Source organism: Quercus lobata, chromosome 11 (genome assembly GCF_001633185.2).
Source record: "Quercus lobata isolate SW786 chromosome 11, ValleyOak3.0 Primary Assembly, whole genome shotgun sequence".
In the NCBI taxonomy this organism is placed as follows: Eukaryota; Viridiplantae; Streptophyta; class Magnoliopsida; order Fagales; family Fagaceae; genus Quercus; species Quercus lobata.
This window is the reverse complement of record NC_044914.1, coordinates 54336092-54348402: the sequence shown is the minus strand read 5'-3', so window position 1 is coordinate 54348402 and position 12311 is coordinate 54336092. Positions and strand designations below refer to the sequence as shown.

Sequence of the window (12311 nt, the reverse complement as noted above, 5' to 3'; positions counted from 1 at the left end):
TGGATTGGAGTTTTTGGGCATCAAATGAGTTAGTGTGACCTCGATTCTTGACTTGGCTGTTTCTCTCCACTTCTACCAATGTTCAAGCAGCCCTATGCAGCTATATTTCTCCAGCAAAGTTCCCTTAGAAGGTGCCTTGTAAATTTAAGAGGATAACAATGAACTGGAGCAGTAATTCTAGATAAGGACTATGTACATCTCTGTTTGTAAGGATAATGACATTTTTGTTTCATCCTTTTCAGAATAACAGTATTTATCTCATTCAAAGGGAAGGTGTTAACTACAATTATTTTAGTTAGACGATCAATTGTGGGGCAATAAGTTATTTAATGAATTTAAGACCCAAATTCACATGAATGATTAAAATTTAAGACTATTTTGTCAAGAGAATAAGGTTTTCCAAACTATTCTCGGGAATGAAGATATCAAATCAGTAGGCCACATATTCTCAATTTCTTTTTCATGACAACAACTAAAACAACTTTTTAGGCATATACTCATTCCCTTCATAAATTTTAAGTAAAATATAACTTCTGATTTCAGGTCCCTATTTTTTTTCCCAGGTTCCATGATTTAGCTATATCAATAGATAGGAAATTCTTTTATTGGCTAAGTAAAAGACATTTTTGAAACATTAGAGATGGTCATCTTTCTAATACAACAATTTAATCTCTTCAACTCTAATGTCTAAAGAAAACCCCTTAAAGTATTTCAGCTTCTCTACATTTATTTTCAGAACAAAACTTTTCTGCAATTTGAAATGTGCAGACAGCTCCTGAGACAAAGTCAAATACTAAATACATTTCTTTGTTAAACCTCTAATGCCCACACATACCCAGTTTAACACTGATGGGTTAAAAAGAAAAACTTTAACACAATGCAGTCTAGAACTGAGAAATCACACAATACAAGACATGCCCAATTCCAAATATTCATGCAACACCAAACTCATAACTCCACCAATAAAAATCAACAAGACCCACAAATCCAAATACAAATCACAAGCCCTGCGCATCAACAACTATACACTAACACATCCAATTGCAATGCCATCACCAAAAACCATGCATAGTGAAACTAACTATTGCATGTAGCTTTGGTTGTGGCGTGTTAGTATAAAATAAAATAAAAAAATAAAAAATAAAAAAGCATAGTGAAACCAACAATTTTCAAATGAAATACTACACTCATAACACAATAGCATAATTAAACAATTACGTCAAGACATGTAGACATAAATCCAGAAAACCCAATATAAAAAAAATACAAAAACTTTCCTCTTCTTTCCCACAGTTTCTCAGCAACATATACATATATAGTAAATTATGTATAATTCATTTAATTGCTTAGGAAAAAGTGCAAGCTAAAAAGCACAGCAATGGATGAAACAAATTGTCCTTGTGAAAAGACAACCCCGTCAATGATTAATCACACGAGAATCACATGTGACCCCAAGACACAAGAAACAAATTCAGAAAATATATTAGTGTTATGAACATCAGGTAGTTATCAGCTTCGAAGGACCAAGCTCATACACCTGGAGTTCCATTCATCCTAATGTAAGGTGTATGTGCAAACAAAGCTGAAAGATTTATGGTCAATCTACTAAACCCACTAAATGAACTACAGGGACATGAATTAGTAACAAATATGTGGAAATGGGTTATTGAAACAATTATAAACTCTGCCTAGGACATAAAAGTCTCCAATTTGACAGGAAGTTCAAGCATAATTCAGAATAAGCTTTGCAAACAACCATATATTAACAGAAGATCTGACATTTTTGTGTGATATACTGCCAACTATAGCCCAGCGCATGCATGTAAGCAAGAAACATTGCTCTTGTGATGCTTCCCTCAGGTTGACATGTTGAGACATGTTGACATATATCCAGAAAACCAAAAATAATCTTCATGTTGACAATTTTTGGTTCATTATTTTTGGGACATCAATATGTATTTTCTTTCAGAGCTGTATTGATATCATTTTTCCAAGAGAAATGGAATGAGTTAATGCAGATATACCAGTTATTATGATCAATTGTGGGGCAATAGTGTATATGTTTTTTCCTACCCAAATTCTCATCAACAATTAAAACCACTGTCAGGTGGAAATAAATCTGCCAGACTAAGTTCCAGCTTACCAGAAGGATATATACATTGTATAATGTATACTAATCTTGCTTGAAGCCTTTTGAAATCAACTCAGTTCTTGAATGACAACCTTTGAGACGTCGTGAATCAGGAAATATTCTGAAATCAACTAAGTAGTTATGCCTGTTGGCATGCCTAAAACACTTGGACATGCAATAATGTGAATCTATTGCATGATTAACTAGTCCCACTCTCCTCTTATTCATAAAATGTAAATTATATTGAAAGGACAAAAGGACACAATGCTTTGCTTGTCTAAATGAGCATACCATTCCAGATTTCCATTGTTATCAATCAATTAGCGAAAGCTAGTTGAAGTCTTCAACATTGAGAATATTATTGTTACCACATGTTATAATTCATTAACAAAATTCCATTTTACTTGCATCATAATTGAAATTTACAAGCCAACTAAACAGCATAGAAGCTCTGTAATCACTCAATTGCATCACAATTAAGCTTTAGGAGGCCTTCCAGAGGCCTCTTGAAGCTTAATTGGAAAGCAATTGCCTGGAAATTTATTTTTTTGAAAAGGAATTGCTTGGAAATTTATTTTTTTATTCTCGAACATCACTTGATTTCTCAATCCTCCATCATCAGGGGGCCTAGTGTTTGAACCAACAACACTTGCTTTTTTGGCAAACTGTATTGGTCCTATTATGACAATCCTTTGTGATTGTGGGATAAGGCATCTGGATATGTTTTACAATGCCAAATATCTGTCTTAGCATAGATTGATACCCAGGGCAATTCGATTAGAGTTTTTGCACATTAAATGAGTTAGTGTGAGTGTGTGACCTAGAGTTTTTTCTTTGATGTATCTCTCCACTACTGTACAAAGTTCAAGCAGCCCTATACAAATATATTTCTCCAGCAGAGTTCCATCAGAAGGTTTGTCAAACTAAATTGAAAAATCATATATATTCTAGAAAAAGAAAATTTACAAACCAACTAAACAATACGAAAGTCTTTTTTTCCCTCAACAAACCACTATACATTGCCAGTTACTAAGACTATGAACTACTTAGTTTGCATTCCTTTTATTCAAACAAAAGAACAATTATCAAACTCCTTTGCCAATAACAACCTATCCTCCAGTTCTTATAGCATCAATACATACCTTAAGGGTCTGCCATAATGATAACTTCCCAATGACAGGTTAAAACTGCCATACAAGCTTTGTCATCATTCTGTTGCATCACAATCAAACTTCAAGAGGCCTTTCAGAGGCTTCGTTTACTGCTTGGATTTCATCACTAGAAGCATTCCTTTTCAATGATGCAGAAGCATGCTCTTCAAAACTCTCATGAAGCTTTAAATTCTGCAAATTTCCCAAGAGGACTTCACCCATTTGTGCGAACCTGCATGATTGAGAAATACAATTAGCTGATCTCATTGAGAATTCTCCTTTATTACTTAAGATGCATACCAGTTTATTAGGCCTACTTCTTAGTAGCAATGGGGATTTCATAATGTCATCAAATGGCTCTCCATCAAATTAGCTTTTTTAAACATATGATTGGATGAAATCAAGTGAGTAAATAATTAGTGATGGAACGAACCTTTCAATCCGCCTGAGTTGTTTGGTGACATCAACCATAGTTGGCCTTCTTTGTGGATCTTCTTCTGTACATGTCAAGGCAAGGTCTGCCACAGCCTGTAATTGGTACTGTAAACTAACACCTCCTTCAGCCAAGATTGCAGGATCCACAATCTCGTTTATGCAACTACCTTGAGCACAGTTATGTATGTATGCTATGAAAGTAGAATCTTTAAGAGAATCCTCTCCAGTTAAAAGTTCTAGAAGAAACCGACCAAAATCATATACATCGGCTTTCTCAGTTACCTTGCCTGTTGCTTCAAACTCCGGGGCGCAGAATATTGAACGAAAAGGAGCGTCCACGTCAGCTTCACCTTCGGGAATTGACACAGAAAAATGAAAGTGGGACAATTTGGGAACATCATGTTCATCTAATAAGATACTGTGCAGATCCATAGCCATGTAGATGACAGGTCTAGGGAAGGCAGTATGGAGATAAGAAAGAGCATGAGCAATCTGCCTTGCAATCTTTAACCTTCTCTCCCACTCCATCGGCTCATGTTGTAGTTCAGTAACACGGGAGACATAAATTCGATCAGAAAGGAAACCATTGGCGGCAAATTCAAACGCCAAAATGGGGATTCGAGTGTGGAGACAACAACCTATGGGCTTTAATACATTGCTGTGACCACTCATTTGTGCAGAAATCACTAAATCATTGATGGCTATATAGGCCAAATTATCTAAACGCTTAATGAGAACAATTCGTCCTTCAAGAGAACCTTTGTACCAATAAAGTTCCAGATGTTGAGCAGGATAATTGTTGGTTGCTTGGCGGAGTTGTTGAGGGGAGAAGGTACGGATGTTAATAAGCTTGGTATTGCGAACAAAAGAAGACTTGATGAGAAAAATTCGTCCTTCAAGAGAAACCTTGTACCAAATAGAGAACCCCAATACCAGCTTTTCAGAAGAAAAGTTGTTGGTCGCTTGGCGGAGCTGTTGAGCGGAGAAGGTACGGATGGGAATAGGCTTGGCATTGCAAGAGGCAATCAGCTTCTCAAGTAACAGGCTTCCATTCTCATAAAACGCTCTCTCTGTTTCCTCTGTTTCCTCTCTTCTTTTATTAAAGAAATGATGAAATGGCATGAACCAACTCCAGCGCATAATAGCTTGAATGTGGAACGTCCTTCCTTGCTCTCTTTTGTTTCTGCTCTAAATCTAATACTACTACTCTGCTACTGCTAGCGAGGGATGGAACGTCCTTCCTCTATTTGCATTTTTTTTTTTTTTTTGGGGAATTCAAAAGGAAAGTGCAGCTTTTGCTTTTCACATTAGCCGTTCAATGCCAAACATACCGATTGTTGACTTGGGACACCGGCTTCTATGATATTTCAGATTTGCCTTTTTTTTTTCTTGGGTTGAAAATACCTTTTTTGCCTCTATTTTGGTCATGTTTTAAATTTGGTTCTCAATTTTTTTAATAATTTTATTATGGTTCTTATATTTTTTAAACTTACCAATATTTTGATCCTGACAGCATGTCACTTTGTTGACTTGGGAGAGCGCCACCGGCTTCGGATTTTTTTACAAAATAACTACAAAACCCAAACAATTTTATTAGTTAGCAACGTTTTCAAACTATTTAGGAAACTAACAACTCGAGTATGTGAGAGTCGATTTCACTGTAGCAAATCGAGTATAAGAGAGTCGATTTCTTCAGGAAATCGAGTATAAGAGAGTCGATTTCACTGTTCATCATCTTCTTCGTTCGTTCTTTTTTTTTTTCTCCATCTGCCGTCCCACACCCTTCTTCCCAACCCCTAAAAAACCCAAGACAGTGCTTCCTTCTTCAACTAAATCCATTTCAAAAATCCAAACCCCTTATCTAAATCCATTTCTCAAAATCCAAACCCATTTCTGCTCCGATTGTGATTTGGGTTTGGGATTTTGAGAAATGGATATAGTTGAAGAAGAAAGCTGGCTTGGGTTTTTTGGGGGTTGGGAAGAAGGTGTGGGATGGCAGATGGAGAAAAAAAAAAAAAAAAAGAACGAACGAAGAAGATGATGAACAGTGAAATCGACTCTCTTATACTCGATTTCCTGAAGAAATCGACTCTCTTAAACTCGATTTGCTACAGTGAAATCGACTCTCACATACTCGAGTTGTTAGTTTCCTAAATAGTTTGAAAACGTTACTAACTAATAAAATTGTTTGGGTTTTGTAGTTATTTTGAAAAAAAATCCCCGGCTTCTATGAGATTTCAGATTTACCTTTTTTTTTTTTTTTTTGGGGTTGAAAATACCTTTTTTGACTCTATTTTGGTCATGTTTTAAATTTGGTTCTCAATTTTTTTAATAATTTTATTATGGTTCTTATATTTTTTTAACTTACCAATATTTTGATCCTGACAGCATTTCACTTTAAAAAAAAAAAAGTAATTTAAACTAGTAGTAATTCATTTATTATTTAGGCATTTTTTGTAAGTGAGATGATAATAAAGTCCAAAATGACAAGAAGTTTAAAAAATATATAAACCAAAATGAAGTCATAAAAACTTAAAAGACTAAATTTTAAATACGATCAAAATATCGAAATCAAAAAGGTATTGTCCTCAACAAATTTGTTTTTTTTTTTTTTTGTCTCAAATCCCATATATATATATATATATATATATATATAAACATTTGTTGAATTAATACATTGCAAATCTCTTTATTGAATTACACACTCTGTTTATTTTTAATATGAACGCCAAAATTTAAAGTTTTTAACATGAACGCCAAACTTTGAGTTAATTGGCTATCATTTATTATAGATCATAACCTCTGTCGAGTGAATAATTTAAAAGTGCAAAATATCTCAAAATAGAGAAAATCCAAACTATCATTTTATATAATAAATAATTATTCATCTCTTATTAACTTTATATTTTACAAACTTGAAAAATATATAGGCCTGTTTGGTAGTAAATATATTCTTTCATTTTTATGTAGTGATTTTAAAAAATACAATGAAGGGTTTTATGATAGATTTTGTTAATTTTATGAAATACATTTATATAAAATAAAACTCATAAAATGCATAAGTAAATATATTCTTTCATTAATATGTTTATCATAATTAAGGGAAATCCTAATGGGTACTTCACTTGAGCATATGTGAAAAATGCATATACATACCACAAATGGTAAAGGAGAAAGAAAAAGTTGTTAATCCCTTTTAATATGGTTAATTGCTTTGCCTCAATCAGTCGCCCAAACAACATACTGCTTATTCATACCACAACCACAAATGACAATGCAGTATTAGCCATTTGTAATTGCAAAACTGAAAGTACAAATTTCTTTAATAGCTCTACCTTTGTTTCTTTTGGCTAATATGTTTTTACTGAATCAAAATCAAACCACAAAAATCATATAAAAATCACCAAATTAGAGTTTAAAATTATAATTAAATTTTTAAAAGAAATCTAGGCACAATTGCACAAAAATTCCATGTAACTAAGTCACACTTAGGAATATTGGACCATTTTTTCTTTTTATAAATAGGGGGGGTCCATGGGATGAGGGGGCTAACAATTTTCTCTCCAAAACTTTTATTGTAGGAATATAAAAGTTTTTTATTGTAGACTTTTCACGATTAAAGAACATGACTTGCCAACTAATCAAACTAGAGTTTTTAGTACCTATAGCAATTTCACAACATCAAGAACAAACCCCAATGTATACATTGTCAAATTCCATAGTCTCCTGTTACATCAAATGAGTGTTTAATTTTTCTTGTAAAGTATTGAATAGTAAAGCTTCTAGACCATAGTCTCAATTACAACTCTCAATCATGTTGGACTTGGATGACACCTATCAACAACATATCATTATGAGATACAAAAAAAAATTTGGAGTGTACACAACGTTTAGTGTGAATGGGAAGAAATTTCATCTTATTCCAATTGGTTAGGTTAGTAAAGACCTATTCCAATTTACTGATCTTGGAATTTTGTATACAAGTAATAATCAAGGAAACTTCCGCCTAAAATAAGTCGGACTTTTGGTAAGAGAGAAAATTGATGTCTAGACAAATCAAGCTAATTAAGGCCAACCAAAATGGACCATATTCTTAATTTCTTATCTCTATTTGTTCCATGTACAAGACTTACAATCAATGCTTGGCGTATAAAAGTTGAACATCTTATCTAAAGTCCATCCTCTGAAAGCTTGAGAAAAAAATTCATTTAAACTAACACAATATATAAATTATAAAGGAATCAAAGAAAAAATGTCAAAAATAATGAAAATTTAATCTATGCTTATATTCTTATAAGGATGAACACAATAGCAATATCCTTAAAAAAAAATAATAATAAAAAAAAAAATCTATGCTTATTTTGTACGTATGATAAAGTCCTATCATAAAGTTTTTTGAGACTCATGTTGATTAGTGATTAGGAGTTATAAAGGAATAATCATCAATATATATATAAGCAAAGATCTCATGCGGGAGTGCATGAGGTTTTGCCAAGTGACGCTCTAATTTTGCATTTAGCATTTTTTTACTGTTACCCAAAAGTTTACATTAACTTATTTTACTGTTATCTCATTAGTCTCTTAGTAATTGCTTAACATTACATCACACATTTCTCTCTTTTTCATGTCTTTTAGCATACCCACCATTTTAATATTTTTTTAAAAAAGTAAAAAAATAATAATTAAAGACTAATAGTAATAACTAACCAGATAAGGCCTTGGAAGGAGATAGGGAGTCACAAAAATATTTTGGATTGTTAAATAAAACGCATTATTTCACTACAAAATCAAAATGCATTGTTTCACTATAAAAGACTTGAGACTGACAAAACATTTGAAAGAGAGAAAAAGAGAAATCTAAGGGGTTGTTGCCTCCATCATATTGGCCTCCCACCACCATCAAAACACCGAAACCCCTACGGGTTTTTTTTTTTTTCTTTTTAAATTAGAGGATTAAATATGATTTAGGTTTGGGTAGTTTGGTTGGATAATTTTTGTTTTGGGTATATAAGTAGAAATAATATTTGGTACACAATGTAAAGTCATATTCTACCATGATTTTAAATCATCTATAAGACACGTGCATACACACTTGCCCACACCATGTTTTAATGTCACACTATCAATGAGTGGAAGACAATAAGAGAGGTTTTTTTTTTTTTTTTTTTTTTTAGAATACTAAGTATTTTTAACACATACACACACACATGGGAAGATGGGAGAAGGTTTTTTTAAAGAAACTTACAGTGATGTATATCCAAAAGGGTCTAACTCTTGGATATACAGCACAGGCTTTAAACCTCTTTTACTCACACTCATTTTCCAATTTGAGATTAACCCACTATTTTTTCTTTTGAGAATACTAAATATTTTTAACACACACACACACACACGAGGAGAGGAGAGAAGGTTTTTTTAAAGAAACTTACAGTGGTATATATCCAAAATGGCATACTTTTATTTCATAGTATTTAATATGTGAACACAACACAAATTATTTGATTTTCATGGTCATGTTACTCTTTTGCATTTTTTTTTTTGGTTTTATAATTTTTTTTAAAAAAATAATAATCTTACCTTGAGAAGGCTTTAAATATGTAGTGAAACAACAATTATAAATTGCACACATACATAACCATTATAATTATTTAGTTCAAGAAATGAGTAAAAAAAAAATTTTTGGAGGAATATTGTAGAATAAAAGTTGTTACAAAATGTCTCTCTCAAAGACCTCATGCGAGAGTGCATGAGGTCCTGCCAAGTGGCACTCAAATTTTGCATTTAGCCTTTTTTTACCTCTTTCATTAAGCTTCTTTTTTTTTTTTTTTTTTACCCAAAAGTTCACATTATCTTATTTTACTGTCATCTCATTAATATCTCATTAATTGTCTAAGCTTACACCACACCTTTCACTATTCTTCATGTCTTTTAGCATACCCACTGTTTTAATATTTATTAAAAAAAAAAAAGAAAGAGTAAGGACTAATAGTAATAACTAACAAGATAAGACTCTAGAGAGAGACAGGGAGACACAAAAATTTTGTAGATTGTTAAATAAAAGGCACCATTTCACTATATATTACCAAAATAAAAGACCTGAAATTAACAAAACATTTGAAAGAGAGAAAAGGAGGAATCTGAGGGGTCACCACCTCCGTTATATTAGCCTCCCACCACCATCAAGACACCGAAACCCCTACAGGTAATCATTTTTTCTTTTTAAATTAGGGGCTTAAATATGATTTAGGTTTAGGTAATTTTGTTAGTTAGTTTTTGTTTTTGGTATATAAGTAGAGAGAATATTTGGTGCGCAAAATAAAGTCATATTCTACCATGATTTAATTTTAAATCATCTATAAGACACATGCATATACACTTGCCCACACTATGTCTTAACGTCGCACTATCAATGAGTGGAAGACAATCAGAAAGTTGAGTATACTTTTATTTCATAGTATGAAATATATGAACACAGCACAAATTAGTTGATTTTCATGGTCCCGTTACTATTTTGCATTTTTTTTTGGTTTCATGATTTAAAATAATAATAATCTCACCTTAAGAAGGCTACAAATTTGCAGTGAAGCTATTAAACCAATTTTTAATATCTCATAATATATTGGGTCATTCTACCGTACCCCTGTATTTTTAGGAGGGAACGGTACCCTCTTTAGCCATAGATTTTGCACATTTGAATCCTGACTATTTATTTATTTTTAATGAAAAACCAGTTACCAGTTAAGTAGGTAATATATAAAAGCAAGAATACACAGACAAACAAACTAGCGTTCTCTCTCTCGTGTCTTCTCTCTCAAACTGAAAACCTAGTGGGCGATCCTTCTTTTACTTAAAAATACTAAACGATGCATCTTTGCAATGCTTGGCTTCACCACCAATGGCCCAAGAGAGAGAAGGACTCATTCTTTCGGGTCGTGTGCTTCGTCAATAACTCATTCAAACCTAATGACCTAGATTTTGTCTACTCCACTCTCAAATGGATATCTATCATCGACCTGTGAGATTTCTTCAATTCTCTTTACTCTTAATATTTTTTTTAGTCTTATCAATTTGTATTCGATATTGGGTCTCTCTTTTTTTTTTCTTTTTTTTTTCTTTCTCATTTTGACTCTAAATTTTTGGGTTTTTTTAGCTTTTTCAATATCATTTCAATTCTGGGTATGTTTTGTTTTTCCTTATCTTAATTCAAGTTGAAAATTTGTTTTGTTTTGTTTTTGTCTCTAGAATTTGGTTATGCCTTTTGTTTGCACGAGTAAATAGCAATAATTTGTTGGCTCTGAATTGTGGATTATTAGATGCCCATTTGATTGATGATTGAGTTAAGAAATGAATCACTGACGGTGAATATTGGGGTTTAAGGTAAAGTGAGACTACATAAAGAGCCGTTCTTCACTTATGGTTTGGCCCTTTTCCTTTTTGTTTCATTTTTCATACAGAAAGCTAGTTTTGCTTATATTTCGTCCTACCTAACCATGTGGTTTGTTTGGGGTATTTGGATGACATTTATCTATGGAACTATGCTAATTTCACCAGGAAAAAATGTGTTTTTTTTTTTTTTTTTAAGTTAAATTAATTAAGCAATAGTGATAGAAGACCTTTAGGGGTTGATTTGTGAAATGCAATAGATTATGAACTTGTTTATCTGTCTGATATTGAGAAATGGAGGAATTTCTAATTATCTACTAAAATGCTAGCTGTAAAGTATGCCTTAGCTTGAGTCAAGGAGTAGGGAAAGCTGCGAGGGAGTAGAGGGATGACTATTGTAGTTGTGAAAAATTTGTAGCCATTACCATTCATTTGCTTTTGAAACTATCCTAACGGTATTGAACTGAAAACCTTGTGAAACATACCATTCAATAGCTTTGTTTTGGTGGGTTAAATTTGAAACTATCCTAATTGGAATGAACTAAGTTCCTTGATAAAAAATCTACCCCATTTATAAGTTATTACTAAGAACCTACTCCTAATCCAGTGGTGTAACCAAAGACTAATCCTTTATTGATGGGTTTATTAAATAAGTTTAATTATTTGCTTACTTTGTGTATTGCTTTTGTAAATGGGTCCAAACACTTATAACATGTTTTTTAAAGTAATATCTAATTTTAATAACTTAGCTTATATATAACCATTTCATTTTTCCTATCAAGATAACTCAGCTTATCAATATGAATAATTTATTCATTGTTTCCTTTCCGGCCTCATTTTGTGCTTGACTGAGTACTTGTTCCTTATTCTTTGTTTCCTTTTTAGCCTCATTTATTCTTGAGTTGTTATATGCTACTCCTAGAAAACCCCAACTATTAAAAATACACAAGGGTTTAAAAGCAAAGAAAATGAAAAAGCCTTGTAGTTAATTTAGAATCATTATCATATTATTTAGGGTTTCCAAGGAGTAGCAAATAATAGCTCAAGAATAAATAAGAAGAATTAGTCTGACGGATTTTGATTATGGTTTTATTTCTTTATAAATTTGGCTGTTTTTACTTGTTTCTTCTTTTCCCCCCTTACCAGAGAGATGCAGATAGTGCACTGGAGCAAAAATAGATAAGAGGGAGAGATAATCAAGTTATCTTTGT

At 32.5% G+C, this 12311-nt stretch overlaps 1 protein-coding gene across 1 annotated transcript; it reads right to left on the bottom strand.

Annotated features, from left to right (window-relative positions):
* Positions 1-3105: 3105 nt before the first annotated feature.
* Positions 3106-5006, bottom strand: LOC115968806 (non-functional pseudokinase ZED1-like). Its single transcript, XM_031088312.1, has 2 exons — positions 3716-5006; positions 3106-3514 (listed from the first exon to the last, which is right to left on the bottom strand). The coding sequence occupies exons 1-2, from the start codon at positions 4855-4857 to the stop codon at positions 3358-3360; spliced, it is 1299 nt and encodes a 432-aa protein (XP_030944172.1). The 5' UTR covers positions 4858-5006; the 3' UTR covers positions 3106-3357.
* Positions 5007-12311: the final 7305 nt, after the last annotated feature.

Coding starts and splice junctions, on each gene's coding strand:
- LOC115968806 (XM_031088312.1), bottom strand. CDS start 4,857: ATGCGCTGGAGTTGGTTCATGCCATTTCATCATTTCTTTAATAAAAGA. Junction 3,515..3,715: donor CAACTCAGGCGGATTGAAAG/GTTCGTTCCATC, acceptor TCAATCATGCAG/GTTCGCACAAATGGGTGAAG.